This window comes from Polypterus senegalus, chromosome 6, assembly GCF_016835505.1.
Source record: "Polypterus senegalus isolate Bchr_013 chromosome 6, ASM1683550v1, whole genome shotgun sequence".
Taxonomy (NCBI): Eukaryota; Metazoa; Chordata; class Cladistia; order Polypteriformes; family Polypteridae; genus Polypterus; species Polypterus senegalus.
In genome coordinates, this window is record NC_053159.1 from 60183596 (window position 1) to 60200575 (window position 16980).

At 38.5% G+C, this 16980-nt stretch overlaps 1 protein-coding gene across 2 annotated transcripts in view; it reads left to right on the forward strand.

The window, feature by feature from the left end:
* The first annotated feature begins 4565 nt into the window (after nucleotides 1-4565).
* clcn6 (chloride channel 6) overlaps nucleotides 4566-16980 on the forward strand; it is a 245446-nt gene continuing 233031 nt past the window's right edge. Inside the window, exon 1 of one of the 2 annotated variants that reach the window (XM_039756073.1) lies at nucleotides 4566-4694. In XM_039756073.1, coding sequence (XP_039612007.1) covers nucleotides 4608-4694 — 87 coding nt within the window. In that variant the 5' untranslated portion in view covers nucleotides 4566-4607. The remainder of the gene's footprint in view (nucleotides 4695-16980) is intronic. The other variant, XM_039756074.1, reaches the window with a different exon arrangement.

Below are 16980 nucleotides of genomic sequence, written 5' to 3' on the forward strand. Positions count from 1 at the left end.
TCAAGGCCGTAAAACCATACTGGATGCCCGTGATCTCCGGGCCCTTAAATGACACTGCACCACAAACAGGAATGCTACTGTAAAGGAAATCACAGAATGGGCTCAGGAATACTTCCAGAAACCATTGTCAGTGAACACAATCCACCGTGCCATCCGCCGTTGCCAGCTGAAACTCTACAGTGCAAAGAAGAAGCCATTTCTAAGCAAGATCCACAAGCTCAGGCGTTGTCACTGGGCCAGGGATCATTTAAAATGGAGTGTGGCAAAATGGAAGACTGTTCTGTGGTCAGGCGAGTCACGATTCAAAGTTCTTTTGGAAATCTGGGGCGCCATGTCATCCGGACCAAAGAGGACAAGGACAACCCAAGTTGTTATCAACGCTCAGTTCAGAAGCCTGCATCTCTGATGGTATGGGGTTGCATGAGTGCGTGTGGCATGGGCAGCTTGCATGTCTGGAAAGGCACCATCAATGCAGAAAAATATATTCAGGTTCTAGAACAACATATGCTCCCATCCAGGCGTCATCTCTTTCAGGAAGACCCTGCATTTTTCAACAAGATAATGCCAGACCACATTCTGCATCAATCACAACATCATGGCTGCGTGGAGAAGGATCCGGGTACTGAAATGGCCAGTCTGCAGTCCAGATCTTTCACCTATAGAGAACATTTGGCGCATCATAAAGAGGAAGGTGCGACAAAGAAGGCCCAAGACGATTGAACAGTTAGAGGCCTGTATTAGACAAGAATGGGAGAGCATTCCTATTTCTAAACTTGAGAAACTGGTCTCCTCGGTCCCCAGACGTCTGTTGAGTGTTGTAAGAAGAAGGGAGATGCCACACAGTGGTGAAAATGGCCTTGTCCCAACTTTTTGGGATTTGTTGACACCATGAAATTCTGAATCAACATATTTTTCCCTTAAAATGATACATTTTCTCAGTTTAAACTTTTGTTCCGTGATTTATGTTCTATTCTGAATAAAATATTAGAAGTTGGCACCTCCACATCATTGCATTCAGTTTTTATTCATGATTTGTATAGTGTCCCAACTTTTTTGGAATCCAGTTTGTGTATATATATATATATATATATATATATATATATATATATATATATATATATATATATATATATATATATATATATATATATATATATATGCCAGCAACACTCATGACAATGACAACACAATTACATTGACAATCATGTTATGTTATTTTTAAAATGTTTCCTTTTCTTTTTCATTACTTCTTTAACACACTTCTTCTCCGCTATGAAGCGTGGGTATTTTGCTAGTCTATATTAATAAAACGCAAAGCCCTCACTGACTGACTGACTGAATCACTCACTGACTCATCACTAATTCTCCAACTTCCCATGTAGGTAGAAGGCTGACCCCATCTTCACAAAATTTGGTAGGCTTCCCTGCGCTAACCGAAACTGATGTATGTACTTATTTTGGTGGTATGATGCCACTTTCGACCGCCATATTGAACTTTCCAACGTCACTCATTTTTCAACGTCCTGTGTAGGTAGAAGGCTGAAATTTGGCAGGCTCATTCCTTACAGCTTACTTACAAAAGTTAAGCAGGTTTTATTTCGAAATTCTACGCGTAACGGTCATAACGGTCGACAACGTCCGCCATGTTAAACTTTCTTATTTATGGCCCCATCATCACGAAATTTGGTAGGCGGCTTCCCTGCGCTAACCGAAACCAATGTACGTACTTATTTCGGTGGTATGATACCACTGTAGGCCGCCATAATGAACTTTCCAACGTCACTAATTCTCCAACTTCCTGAGTAGGTAGAAGGCTAAAATTTGGTAGGCTCATTCCTTACAGCTTACTTACAAAAGTTAAGCAGGTTTAATTTCAAAATTCTACTCGTAACGGTCATAATGGTCGACAACATTCGCGATGTTGAAATTTCTTCTTTATGGCCCCATCTTCATGAAATTTGGTAGGCAGCTTCCCTGCGCTAACCGAAACCAATGTATGTACTTATTTCGGTGGTATGACACTACTGTCGGTCGCCATATTGAACTTTCCAACGTCACTAATTCTCCAACTTTCTGTGTAGGTAGAAGGCTACAATTTGGTAGGCTCATTCCTTACAACTTACTTACAAAAGTTAAGCAGGTTTCATTTCGAAATTCTATGATTAACGGTCAAAACGGTTGACAACGTTCACCATGTTGAACTTTCTTATTTATGGCCCCATCTTCACGAAATTTGGTAGGCGGCTTCCCTGCGCTATCCAAAACCAATGTACATACTTATTTTGGTGGTATAACGTCACTGTTGGCCGCCATATTGAATTTTCCAACAGTCTTTTTTACATATGGGCCCATCTTCAAGAAATTTGGTATGCAGGTTCCCAACGCTAACTGAATCCTACTTACGTACATATATACATCCATAGCCTGCAGCTCGGTCACCGTGTGAGGCGGTGTTGGGTCCCCCATCCCAACACCTCCCACGTTGTTGGCTGCCTGCCTATATACGGCTGTCCGTCGCTCCAGTCTCTACATTCCCTTCCTTGCTTCGCCATGGGATTCACGTCTCCCTGCTGATAACTACAGCCTTTTTATTTAATCAACGGCTTCTCCGCTGTTTTATTGTTCGTTTATTACGATTATAGTTATGGTGTAGGTATTTTAGACTTCCTTTACATTGTTCAGGTACCCATTTCCTTTATCGTCCAACCATACCCCTATTAACATGTCTATCGAGGTGATCACCATCGATCAAAGAACTGTCACTTACCGAGTGGTTTCCATGCCCGGAGATGGCACCTGCCTTTTCCATTCTCTTTGTTACATATTGCACGGCCATATCAGGCTCACTCTTGATATCCGGAGGAACATTGTGTCTTATGTATTGAATGACTGGAACAGGTTCAAGTTGTGGACTGATGACGGTACAGGAGATAATTATACTACATAGGAGCACTATAAGAGTGGAATGCTTAAGCCCTTCACCTATGGTTCTGCATGTGAGTTGATGGCTGCCGCTGAATTGTTCGCTTGTCGCTTTCAAGTGTACCAAAATAGCCAAATATTTTACACCTTTGGACAACCGCCAATGCCTCTTAAACATCTTAGATTCACAGGTGACAATTTCAGTAGTGGACACTTTGATGTTTATGAATGTTTAAACTCTCAAAAGCTGGATGTGAAGTTATCGATGAAACCAGTTGTATGCTTACAACGCTTGACAGATGCCGAATGTCACTTCAACACAACAGGTCCTGCAAATACTGTCGTAATTGAAACAAACCATGAAACTCAAACCGATTATGATAGAAGCAATCCAAGCTGTGAGATTTGAAACCAGATTACTTTTCACATGGCCAACTGTACGTTGCATGCTCAAGAGTAAGCTCAGCGCAGAGTTTGGTCATATTACAACTGGAGGGCTGAAATGACAATGTGGTATACAAAGAGATCCTTAACAAATATTGGTATATTTTCCCTCAGTTTAAAAAGGTTTAATTTTCTTCTTAATAAAAAATGTAAGGCAGCACTTCGCCACTGCGAAGCGCGGGTATTTTGCTAGTTCCAACATAAAGCACATTAAGAAACTTTCTTACCTGCACCTCCGTAATACATACCATGTTTGCTCTTTACTCTCCGTTTCTATTGCTGAGAAGCTTGTCCATGCTTGTATTACATACTGCATGAACTACTGTAATTCCCTACTGGTAGGTGCCCCTTCTAATCTGCTATCACAGCTCCAGTTGGAATAAAACTCTGTTGGAAGATTCGTGACAGACCCACAACAGCCAGCACATAACACCCAATCTGCTTCACTTTCACTTGCTCCCTGTGTGTTGCAGAACTGAATAAAAATTCTCTTATTAACCTATAAAGCTTTAAATGGCCTTGCACTTGACTACCTCAGTAACCTTCTCCATCACTGTGCTCCTGTCCGCACACCAAAGTCCACAGATTCTATCAGTCTCATTGTTCTTTAAACTAGTCTGTGATCTGTGGGTTATTATTAATATTATAAAGCACTTTTCAAAGGAAGTACTTCATTTTTTGCAGCACTTGGTTATGGTTACGTTATACAAAAGGTCGCAGAAAAAGATAGGTCTTTGTTTAAATTTTTTTCCCCAACTTTTATTTAAAAAATATTTTATTTTTAAAAATCATTGGATTTAGAAGGTCATTCTGGACGTGGTGTACAATGCATCAGTAACCATATCGAGCCAATACTGAAACAAGTACATTCAAACTGAACCCGTCGGAGTGTTATGTTTGAACCAATGCATAAACAAGAGAATCCAGTTGCTCCTTGTGTTAACTAAGATTTTTTTGCAAAAATGGTAGATGTACAAAGAGTATTCCACGCGTTTGAGTCTGTAAATGATTAATATGTGAGTCAGCATTTCAATATACTGTACTTGTACTTACATCATATGATTCTAAATAAACCACACTTCAGTTCACTGACTTTCTAACAGCTACAGGGAGCGAGCGAACGTTGTGATGGAAAGCAGGAGGTACCCAGCGCAGCCTCGTCACGTGACACGACCCTCGCAGCCTGATTGTGTCCGATCACATGAGAAGAGCAGAGGCGCGGTTAACTGGACAGTCTGAAGATGGCGTGTAGCGGGGCTTGTCGGTGTTGTTGTTGCTGTTGTTGCGGAGACGGAGATACCCGGACGCCTGAGGAACTGGTACAATGGGTGAAAATCTCATTTATTTTTATCTCGTTGGGTTAGACGGAAGGCAGTCCGTAGAGGACTCGCCCGCCTGTGCAGGAACCGCCGTGAACACCCCTGAGTATTGTGCATTATTAACTAGAAGGACAAAAACACTGAAGCAAAGCGCCAATGTAATGATGACAGCAGATCCCCATTTTCCCCAGGGTTCGTATTGAAGAGATTCCAGTGAGTTATTGTTGGGTGAATTTGCAGGAAAATTTTTAAGCATTCACAACTAATAAGTTTAAACATCAATGCTAAGGGTTCATGTGCCACATTAAAATTGCCATAAAGCTACTATTGTTGTAGTAAGGAGAATCCTCGTATTTTGTGAGCGTGTATAATATATGAATTGTGACCATTCTTGCTTATGTTTATTGTGGTGTACTGCACGTAATAACCTTGGAAAACAGATGTAGCTGGTAGTCTGACGAAAATATTTACCGCTTTTCAAATTTGCCAGGAATAATGCAAGAAAAAAAACAAAACCAACCCATTTACACACCAGCTACAGACAGTTGTTACATAGTACACGAATTCACCATGAACATTATTTTTTCCAGTTTGCAGCTGTTTACATCACCAAAAAGCAAAGTGTTTGGAGTGATAGTACTTTTATGTTATGAATCAATTTTTTAAATGCACGGGAAAGACGGAAATAAAACGGCAATATGTTGAAAGAACACATACTAAACTTGTATACTCGAGTTTTAGCAGTCCACACTTCATATATTACTATTAATGCACGTTGTAAGATGAAATATAAGTTGATGTACAATATTTTTTAACACAAGAACTATTTTATTTAAGCAGATTTTTTGTCAATCATATATACTGTAGATTGAATTTATGAAAACCACATGCACAGAATGCTTATTTGCAATATCCTAGTAGCAGTTAAAGGTTCTATGCGACAAGCTGGGAGTTGAGTTGAGGGTGTGGTGGCAGCTTGTAATGCACAATAACAACATTTGTTTCTACATCACATTTTTATTAAAAGAATATAGCTCAAAGTGTTTTATACAATGTCAAAGAAGTAGTTTCAAGAAAAGAAAAAGTAAATTAGGAATAATAATGACTAATAAAAAATAAATCAATTCAAGCATACAGACAGTAATGTGGATTTATAGTTGGTGTAAAAATAGAGTCTTTATGTATTATTTTGAGTTTCTAAAGATGAGTAAGTCTAGTGATAAGATCATTTGACTGGAAGAACAGAAGACACAAAAGAAATACTCTACAGGGATTCAAAGGTCTAAACACCACCAAGCCTTCACTGGGCATTCCACCTATCGTAAATGTACTTCGGTCACTCCTATTTGTTTCCAGGCTTCGTTCCACAGGGTGAGATGCAGTGGGTCCCATGAATAGCTGGGGCACAAACCTTCATTTGAGCATCACAGATGGTTGCACAGTGCCTTGATCAGGTGGTGGTGGTGGCGGCGCAAAACCCCACCACAGAAAACCTGGAAAGAAAGCAGGTATGGTTAAGATCTACCTGACTTGATTAATTATGCCAAGTGGCATGAATCTACCTTTAAATCTTGAAGGATTTTCACATTTGATTATTATACACATGCTACTTAAACATTGTCTACAGTCTGGGCACCAGGGGTTAGGTTTACCCTAGTATAACTGTATTGTTTTTGTGCTGAAAGCTTTACAGTGTATCAGTAATGTCTATTGCACTTACTTGAATTTTCTGAAGACTAATGGTTTCATATGTTGAAAAATCGGGAGTGTGCTCCCCTCGAATTTTTCATATACTGAGATAGAGGAAAAGGTAATCAGAAACACTTCCAGTTGCTCAATATTTCTCAAATATTATATCTCTTTGTTTCTCATTATAACTAATTGATAACATCGATACACAATCATTTATCTCTGTTTTTAATGAAAACTGTATATTAAAATGATATTTTCACACTTGGGGAGGTTGAAAATGGTGGTGGAATTTTTTCATGATTACATACGCATTACCTAGGTTACGTGCAAAGTAAAAAGAGTTATGGTCACCTAAAAGCATAGAAAAAGTGTTAGTATTATGTAATCTCTGTTGCAATAAATTGATATAGGTAACGCTGCATTTAGCTATATTTAATTATGATAATGATGGCGAAAAAAAAATTGTAGAATTAAATGTATTACCATAAACACGACGGGGACATAACTTATTGTTCCCATTACGTCTTTATATTTACAGTACATGGCATGTTCAATGTTTACATGTTAATGTTAAACTGATGATGTATACATTAAAATTAATAATAGGTATTGAAAGGATATGTGTTATATTGAATACAGTTTTTAATATCAAGTACACATTTATATTTACATGATTCCAAAAGTTCGGATGGTTATTTAAGTAAAATGCTACTTCCGGGTGAGTCATTTTTCAAATTTCATATCTGTTTTCTTTATATCATTGTAAATATCTATACAAAATTTGAATATCTATCTGTAATTATAACCATAGAGTACTTGAAAATTTGTGAAAGTATTCTGCAAGTTGATAGGATTCCTTATTTTTGATATAAAGCAGGTGTACAAAATCTCATTGACCTAGGTCAAAGCGTTTTGAGTTATCGTGTTTTCACACAGACACATAATTTTAAGGAAGGTCTAAAACATCAAGATTCACCAAAATCTCTAGGTCCTATACGTTCTCTATACTATGCATATGAGAAAGTAAAAACGTATAAATATGATCCTATTATAGACAGTATTCTTTATCCAATGCAAGCAGAACAATCTAATTCTTAAAAAAAAAAAACACACACACCATAAATGTTAATGATTGGCATAGGAAAATGAGTACTTGAACACCTGTATGTAACAAAGTACTCGATTTAAGAAAAATAATTTGAGTAGCAAATACAATGTATTGGTAGGATCTCAAATAAAAAGGTCAAAAGACCAAACAAGTAGATTTTTAATGCAGTTCTGCTTGTCTTGTGAAAGAAGGTAAAAGTTTTACAAGCCAGCACAAATCCATGCCATTTTTTGCTATTAAAAGTCCAAAGGCATTTTTTTCAAACTAATCAGACAGAATTTGTAAAGTGGCATTTTGAGTGCAGCTAGCTTCAAAATGATGCATGATAAATAAGTAAACAGGTGATGGATTTATGGGGTCAGAGGTATAATAATGTCCTGTATACAGACAGTTTATTTTATGATGGTATAATCTCTTGAAAGTGGTAAATAAAATAAAGTTTGATTGTTGGCAAAACCATTAGAACACTTTTGACAAGAAAATGGTGAGTCACCTCAACAATGCTTGTCAATTCTATTCACCTAATTACCGGTAGTTGTTTTTAAGAACCCCAAAGGTATCATCTACCACAGCTTCTTGGTAACATCTTCCAAGTGTTTATGGTTCCCAGTGTTAAGAAAATAAATCAGACATTCATGTGAAATTTACCCTTACATTTGCATCTTTATTTTTATGTTCTTGTTGACAAACTCATTTTAAAATATCATCCAGGATGCACATTGCTAATTCCTTTCATAATAGTAAATACTTCTATTATTTAGTTCTAGGGTGCCATACCGTGTTAGCTATTGTGAATGTAGTGTGAAGTCAAGCAAAATAACACATTTTATTGGCTAACTAAAAAGATTACAATATGCAAGCTTTCAAGGCAACTCGGGCTCCTTCAGGCAAACCAATAAAAGGTGTCATTTTGCTTGACTTCTCACTATAGTTCTGTTATATAACATCTTAATCTCTGTTTGCTTAGACTGGAAGTGTTTGACTCTCTCAGTTTATCATCATTGCTCATGCCTTGCATTCCTGAAATCCATCTATTTGGTCTTATTTGGATGTTCTCTTCTGCTGCTATGTCTTTCTTCCAATACAGAAAACAAAAACGGGTTGTATTCCAGATATTTGACACATGTGCAACATACTGTATAACTTAATTATAACCTCCATTGACTTGTATTCGTCACATTCAACTGTATAACCTAACACCCTACTAGTCCTATTAATCACTTCTGTACACTGTGTGATGTTGATTGTACAAAGTCCACTACAACTCCTAGGCCTTTTTCATAAGGTGTACTTTCAAGTGTGAAACGTCCCATTGTGTATTCAGATATAACAGTTTTGCTTGCTTTATATATACTTTAATGAAATTTTGTCTGCTGAAAATTTGCTAAAGTCTGAATTCTTTCCAGGTCCATCTGTAATGACTAGACTGATTCTAGTTTAAACTGCCATTCAACCTAATTTAGTGCCACCTGCTACCTTAACCAACCTATTATATGTATTCTTATCAAGGCCCTTTGTATATCTCAAAAAGAGCATCAGCCCCTACCACTGATGCCTTTATGAGACTACTCTTATCACCACCTCATCCTGATAAAGGTTCCTCCCCCATTACTTTTTGTTTCTTGTGTTTGAGCCAGTTTTGCACCTATACTGAGCTCCCACATCTTCAGGTTTCATCACAAGCCTTTCATGTGGGGCTCCTTAATTTATCAGGAAATAATATCATATACATTATTATCTTTGATCATATGATTTTTTAGAGTCTCTTGGAATTTTAGTATTGAAGCATCATCTTTTCATTTACACCCAGTTATATATTTGTCATTGCCATGTGATGCTCAGTATTTCACTTAATTAATACTTTTATTAGTTAACCGTTGCATGTTAAGTTTACTCATCTATAGTTTCTGGATCATCTCTTTAATATAATGAAACATCATTTGCTACTGTAGCTTGCAGTTTGTACTATTTTCTTCAGTGTGCAGTGATTTTTTGCAAAATACATTTCCTGTGTGTGTGTATTTTTTCAGCATTTTTGAATCTAGATCTAGACAGCACATCTCTGTACAATTTCCATATCAGTGAATTCTGCCTTAAAAGGCTTAATCTTCACATGTGAAAACATCATAAAAATACAAATTTAGAGTAGTTGCTTTCTCGCTGTCTGTATACTTTAGCTCACTATTCCTAATACACTTCACAGCTTCCTTGACCATTTTTTTTATTACTGACCACGGCTTGAAATGTGATGCTGGGTTACAGGTATCCCACAAGAATGTAGTGATTACCACAAATTCTAGTTTTTAATACACTAATTTCCCGCTCATATTTCTTTTTGTTTGTTGGAGAAATATTCAACATCTTTTTTTAAAATTTCTTTTTTTATAATTGTGCTTTATTTGTTACTTAGGAATTAGTTTTTTTAATTAAGATTTTGTTAAGCTTGCATTAATAGTATACAAGCCTACCTTTTGCTGTTGCTCTTAACGTGCAACTGCAGAGGCTGGCAGACAGTTTTTCAGTGGAGCTGTGAAAGTGTGTATCAGGGGTTGAAGATGTTGCTGGTATTCTGCACTTTAGAAGAAACTCGACTAAACTTTGTTAAAAGTCAAAAACAGGCTGAATTATATCCTTAACATTTATATCAATACTACAATTCAGGAAGTTAACTTGGATTTTTTAGTGAATTCATATTCAGTTTCACCCCTTTTTTATTTGATTAACTGACCTCTGCTTAATCATGCCCGTCCGGTCGTCCTTGGCGGGACTGCTCTCACAGGCGGCTCCTCCACCCGCCCAGGGGTTTCCCTCTGCCTCCACAGAGGACGGCCCTTCACTGGACGCGCGCACCCAGCGACACGTTCCATCCTATCGGAGGAACCGGCATTCACCCCTCGGTTCCTCCTTCTCCTCTTGGACGGTCTGGGTCTGAGCATGGTGAAAGCTCAAATTCAGCCCCGTTTGCGCCCCTGCAGAGCGACAGGAGACTGCCGCAGGCTTGGAGCGCAGGGCGCTAGGACCCAGGGCACTCATCAGCCCCTGTCCTGCCAACCCGTGCGATCTCGCTCTCCTCGCTCCGCAGGCAGTCTGCACTGCCGCGTCCACTGTTGGGGAATTGCCTACTTGTTGCCGGTCACTCTTATTACAGTCACAGCAGTTTTCCTCGAATTCCCCCTCATACTATACGGGGAGGGCAAGACTCACCTTCCCCGTAGTACTCTCCTGGCCAAAGGCTCCAGCATCGTGCCGTTCCTCCGTATCACACGGCGTCTCCGATGACGCGACCGCCTTCCCCTTCAGCTTCTCCAACCCGATGGCGAGAGCACGTAGCACCTGTAATAAAGATGACTCTGCGGGCCGAAGGGACTCCTCCCCAGCCGGATGCCACAACATTGAGTAGATCTCTCAAAATGCAAAATTAAAGAGTTACTACGTTTAAGTTAAAATAGCAGAAATAAATTATTTGAAAGACTAGCTGATAAATATGTACTGTATATTGTTTAAATTACTTTAACCATCAGAAAGAATAAATTGTGACATTTGAAAAAATCCTTCAAATATTAATATTGAAGCTTTTTTTTTAAATTGGAGTATAAAATCCCTCCTTGTGTTACATTTAACACAATTTCAAAAATGAATTTCAAGCCATGCTAATGACCTAATGAACTCTCTGAAGCAGTTAGTTGAAGAATCTCTTCAGTTCATTGTTCACATTTTTCTGTAATATTTGTCTTGTGACTTTTAGTATTTCTGATCTTTTTTTTTATATCAAGTTTTAATTGTTGGTCTCAACTATGGAGTACTCTTTTATTTCTTACTGCTTATTAAATTGAAGAATATGTCCTGCCTTTTATCTACAACTGTCTACAACCTGTGTTTTCTGGCTTCATCTAAGAAATTTTCTGTATACGATATTTGTAGGGCTTTTACCAAAGGCGAATATTATTAGCAAGCAGTGTGGTGTAATGATTAAGACTTTGAACCTAGGACTTCAGACCTTAATGTTGTGGGTGTGAATCCTGCTGCTGACACTGTGTGACCATGAGCAAGTCCCCACCTGCCTGTGTTCCAACTGGAAAAGTGAAATAAATATAACCAATTGTATCTCAAATGTTGTAGGTCACTTTAGATAAAGGTACCAGGCAATTACTGTAATAAGTAATAATACTATTATTAGGTCACTGGAGCTGCGGACTATTGATCATGTGGCAGGCTGAATATTCCAAAATCCGAAATGCTTCAGAATCTGAAACTTTCCAGAAACATTTTGAGCACTCACATGATGCCACCGATGCAGCATCTAATTTTTTTTTTTTTTTTAAGCTTAGTGGATATGAGCAACATAAATGCAGAATTCAAATGAATGTAATCATTTTGAGCCTGATGGTGATGGAAAGAATAGTTCTATCTGGACCACCATGAAGCATAGAGTGTCATAGTGGCTGAAGGGAGCAAAACAGCAACACCTGCACAGCAGTTCAAAAGTGCCATGCAACAAGTTTTATTTAAAAAAAAAAAAAAAGGATCTTTGTTCAGAATAGGTACTTTCATTTTTGAAGTTGTGACCTCATCCCACTTAGTATATTCTATATACATTATATAAAATTACACCATCCAGGATCTCTGCCTGGGCATAATGTTGGCCAGCGTCCACAAGAGGTCTGCAATGTGTGATGAAAAAAGGCAACAAGGCACACAAAGAAAATGGAACTTGGTTTGGGAACATGTCTCTGAAGGTTAAAATAAAAAAAAAAATTGGGGCATAGCAAGAGGTAAGACTTCTTTATAAAACTGCTTGAATTCAAGCGTGAAAATATACATATGCCACAAAACAAAAAATGTGCATGGCAAAAATTTTAATCTTGATTTATTTTACTTGGCATACTTATTTCTATACAATTTGTATTTTGTAAATCACAATCATTTTGTAAATGTTCGTAATTGGATGTGCCTCAAAACTCATTGACATCACAGATGATGTGGATTAATAGAATATCACTGCTTATCGTTAACAAAGCAGCTTCATTCTTATTAGGTGATCTTATTACAGTACGAGTCCATTAAAGTGCTCCGATTACGTTAGGAAAACCAGATATTACTGCATGTTGCTCTTTTTTGTTGGCAAAAACATGTTTTATGTATGTGTACTTTACAAAAACAATGAAGTACTTTGTCAGTTGTGTAATGGCTTCCAGCACAGCAAGCTTGATGGAGAGAAGCTTGGCTGAGATATTCCTGATCTGTTGGCCAGTTCTCAACAGGTAGCCAATATAAACTGATGAAAAACTAAAAAAGTTCTTTAGGGGAAATATGCAGAATTGGTCCTCTTAAAAGAGAACTATGATGCAGCCTGTATCTTAGTTATTACTTTAAGGTTTAATATGTTTGTCATGTCCCCACACATTACAATAATTGCTAAGTGATCTAAATAGTTACATGCGTGAGTCATCACATCATGTGTCCCCAAGATATGTCACTATGTACAATTCCAAAAAAGTTGGGATGAGATGTAAAATGTAAATAAAAAACATCTTATAAACCCATATTTTATTTACAATAGAACATAGAAAACATATCAAATGTTTAAACTGAGAAAGTGTACCCTTTTAAGAAAAGAATAAGGTCATTTTGAATTTGATGGCAGCAACACGTCTCAAAAAAGAGTGGACACCACTCTGTAGCATCATCTCCTCTTTTAACAAAAGTCTGTAAACATCTGGGAACTGAGGAGACCAGCTGCTGGACTTTTCCCATTCTTGTCTGATAATAGGATTCTAGCTGCTTAAAAGTCCTGGGTCATCTTTGTTGTATTTTTCGTTACATGATGTGCCAACTGGTGAAAGCTCTGGACTGCAAACAGGCTAGTTCAGCACTCTGTCATGCTTGGGTCACAGATTTGCACAGAGACACAGGTGGTTGTAGAAAACAGGAATTTTATTCAAACACTGCAAACAAACATTTGTTTCCTTTTTCAAAAGCTTAAATATGCTCCATGACAAGTCAGAGATGACAGTTCCGCTAGGAGCAGAGAATGTCAGAGAGAGAAAGAGAGATAAAAGCAAACAATCAATTCCAAAACTGACAGGTGCTGCACAAGGCTTTTAAGTTGGTGGAGTACCGCGCTAGGTTTGTATTACGCATTATAGTGCAAGGATAAGGAGCAATGTGAGGGTAGTCAGTGTTTCAGGGGTTGTGGTTTTCCCAGGGGCGTCTGTATTTTCTTGGGGTGCGATCAGCCCTCCAGCTCACACCCTCCCCCTCAGCTTTATTCACATTCTTGTGAATCAAGCGACTCTCTGTACCAGGTTCATGTTAATGTAGGTGTGATAATACGTCTGCGTTGACATGTTCAGAACCTGGTCGGTGCTTTACTGTGAAACCGAAAGGTTGTAAGCCCAGAAACCATCTCATTAGGCGAGAGTTTGCATCTTTCTGTCGGTATAACCATTGAAGTGGAGCATGATCAGTTACCAGAGTGAAGTTGTGTCCCCACAAGTAATAGCGAAGCGCTTCCACAGCCCACCTAATTGCCAAGCATTCTTTCTCAATCTATACTAATAAAAGGCAAAGCCCTCACTCACTCACTCACTCACTCACTCACTCACTCACTCACTCACTCACTGACTCATCACTAATTCTCCAACTTCCCGTGTGGGTGGAAGGCTGAAATTTGGCAGGTTCATTCCTTACAGCTTCCTTACAAAAGTTGGGCAGGTTTTATATCGAAATTCTATGCGTAATGGTCATAACTGGAAGCAGTTTTTCTCCATTTACTGTAATGGAGATGAGCTTCAACGCCGTGGGGGGAGTTTAGTGTGACATCATCACGCCTCCCACGTAATCACGCAGTACATAGAAAACCAGGAAGACCTCAAAAAGCGCTGAAGAAAACATGCATTATATAATTGTGAAGGCAGCGAAACAATGAGAAGCGAGCGAGTGACATATACAACCATATTCATGAGTTCTGCTACTTCGGAAACAAAGCACGATGTAAACCTACACTTTAAATTAAGTACATAGACAGGCTGCCGCTGGCGTTTGTAATTTAGTGCCTGCCCATATAAGGCCGTCCGTCAGCGGCAATCCAATAGCAAACTGCCACGGGTAAATATTCACGGGTGAAGGACTGTGTTTATGGAGAGGAAGATGAGATGGTCAGGGTGGTGTTTGACACAAACTCAGCGAAACTGCGAGAGAAAGTTTTAAGTGCCAGGACTAAGGTAACATTAAATATAGCCATGGACATAGCGAGATGGCACCAGCACAGCTGGGAACCTTCGATGCATGTACACCGAGTGGCTCACGTGAACTGGCGCAGTGCAGAGATAAAAGGCAACAGTTCCAAAGAGCTGAACAAAACCGAATTACACAATTGAAAAGGCAGCAAAAATATGAAGCGTCTCATACATACAAGCATGTTCATAAATCCAACTACTGCGGAAACAAAGCACACGTTGGAAAAGTCAATGTCCCGCTAAAGGAAGACAGTGTAAAAAACCCGTGCATGCAGTGTGTCAGGTCTCAGATAAAGAAGAAGACGAGCTGTTTATTGATGCAGTAAGAAACGAATCGATGAATGAAACCTGCCATCTTTACAACGATTGACAAACACGGAATGTAACTTGAACACAACACATCCTACAAATACGAACCTGATTGAAAGAAATAATGATAATCAAATCCTTGATGACAGCAACACTCAGTAACACTCACAAAACAAATACTGTATATTGACAGTCATGTTACGTTATTTTTAAAATGTTCCCTTTTCTTTTCTAGCTTTTTAACACACTACTTCTCGCTGCGATACGCGGGTATATATATATGTATATATATATAACCCGATCTACATACTCGAATAATGGATACTTTATTCGCCATCAATGATTGTTTTGGTAAAGCCATACTCAGTGTATTCATTAGATGAATGGTAAAAAGTAAGGCGAGGGAGGATGACTATTGAGGCATGCAGGCTGTAGTGCCGTCAACTCTATCTGAATTGCGATCACATTTGAAAAAATATATCTTTTCAAGTTCTATTTAGTCCATATGTGTCAAACTCAAGGGCAGGGCCACATCCGCCCGGCGTGTAATTATATCCGCGCGAGATCATTTTATATACTGTATTATTGTTATTAAAGCCCGGGTATATGAAGCGCTGGTAACACAATAAACTACAGATCCCATAATGCAGCTCATCAGCTGCCTTGCCGAACACTTACCGCGTTAATCAAGTCTAGCTTATTATGCTGCAAGTTATTGTGAAGCTAGCCCACACGATGCGAAGAGAAAAGGTGATTCTGAACATAGAGCCTTTAAAAACCGATGGGAGGCTGAGTATATGTTTACTGACATTGCCGGTAAACCCGTGTGTCTCATTTGTGGTGCTAATGTGGCTGTAATTACAGAATTTAATCTAAGACGGCACTATGAGACAAAACATCAAGATAACCTGAAAGACCTGAATGCAATGCACAAGATACAGAAAGCAGAAGAGTTAAAGAAGAATCTGACACTTCAGCAGACGTTTTTACCCGTGCAAAATCACAAAGTGATTTCAAGTGAAGCTACTTTTATGGGAGACACAAATGCACCAGTGCAACTTGTCCCACTTTCCCTGTTGCCAAGTAATGTTGAACCAAGTCGGCACTACGGTGTTCCCAAATACGCACTTTGCTGATAAACTGAGCGCACTGCGCACTGAGTTCGCATGTCGCTTTGGTGACTTTCAAGAACAAAAAAAGAATTTTGAGTTGTTTCGCAACCCATTCGCCGTCGATGTGCAAACTGCACCTGTGCAGATTCAGATGGAGGTGATTGAGCTGCAGTGTAATGGCACACTGACGGCAAAGTACGATACTACACGGCCCGCACAGTTTATTCACTCCATTCCCGCAAAAATGCTCCAGCTCCGTCTACATGCGGCTCGAACCTTGTGCATGTTTGGTAGCACATATCTGTGTGAGAAGCTGTTCTCAGTGATGAAGACTAACAAAACGGCACACAGGAGTCGCCTCACTGATGAGCACCTGCAGTCCTTCCTGAGAATCTCCACAACACAGAACCTCACACCAAACATAAACGAACTTGTTGCCAAAAAAAGATGCCAGGCGTCCAGCTCTGATACAATGACATATGAGCAAAGACAACTGAATGATTTGATTTGTTATTGCTGAAAAGAACACATTTTATTTATATTTTCAGGTTTTGTTATGCACCATGTTCATATTTGAATTTGTATAATTTTGACAAGATATATTTTTATGGAGAGCAAAATCTTTTGGGATATTTAAAATTTAGGTTTATTTTTTATATAAAATTACATAAGAGTAAAGAAATTTGAATGTTTGTTCTTTTAATGCTTACTTTATTTCTAACTTGTACAATTTAGATAGGATATATTTTTATGGAGAGCAAAATATTAGAAGTTATTTATGGTTTGAGTTGATTTATTCCGGAATAATAATCTGTCGACTAAATAAAAATTCCTTC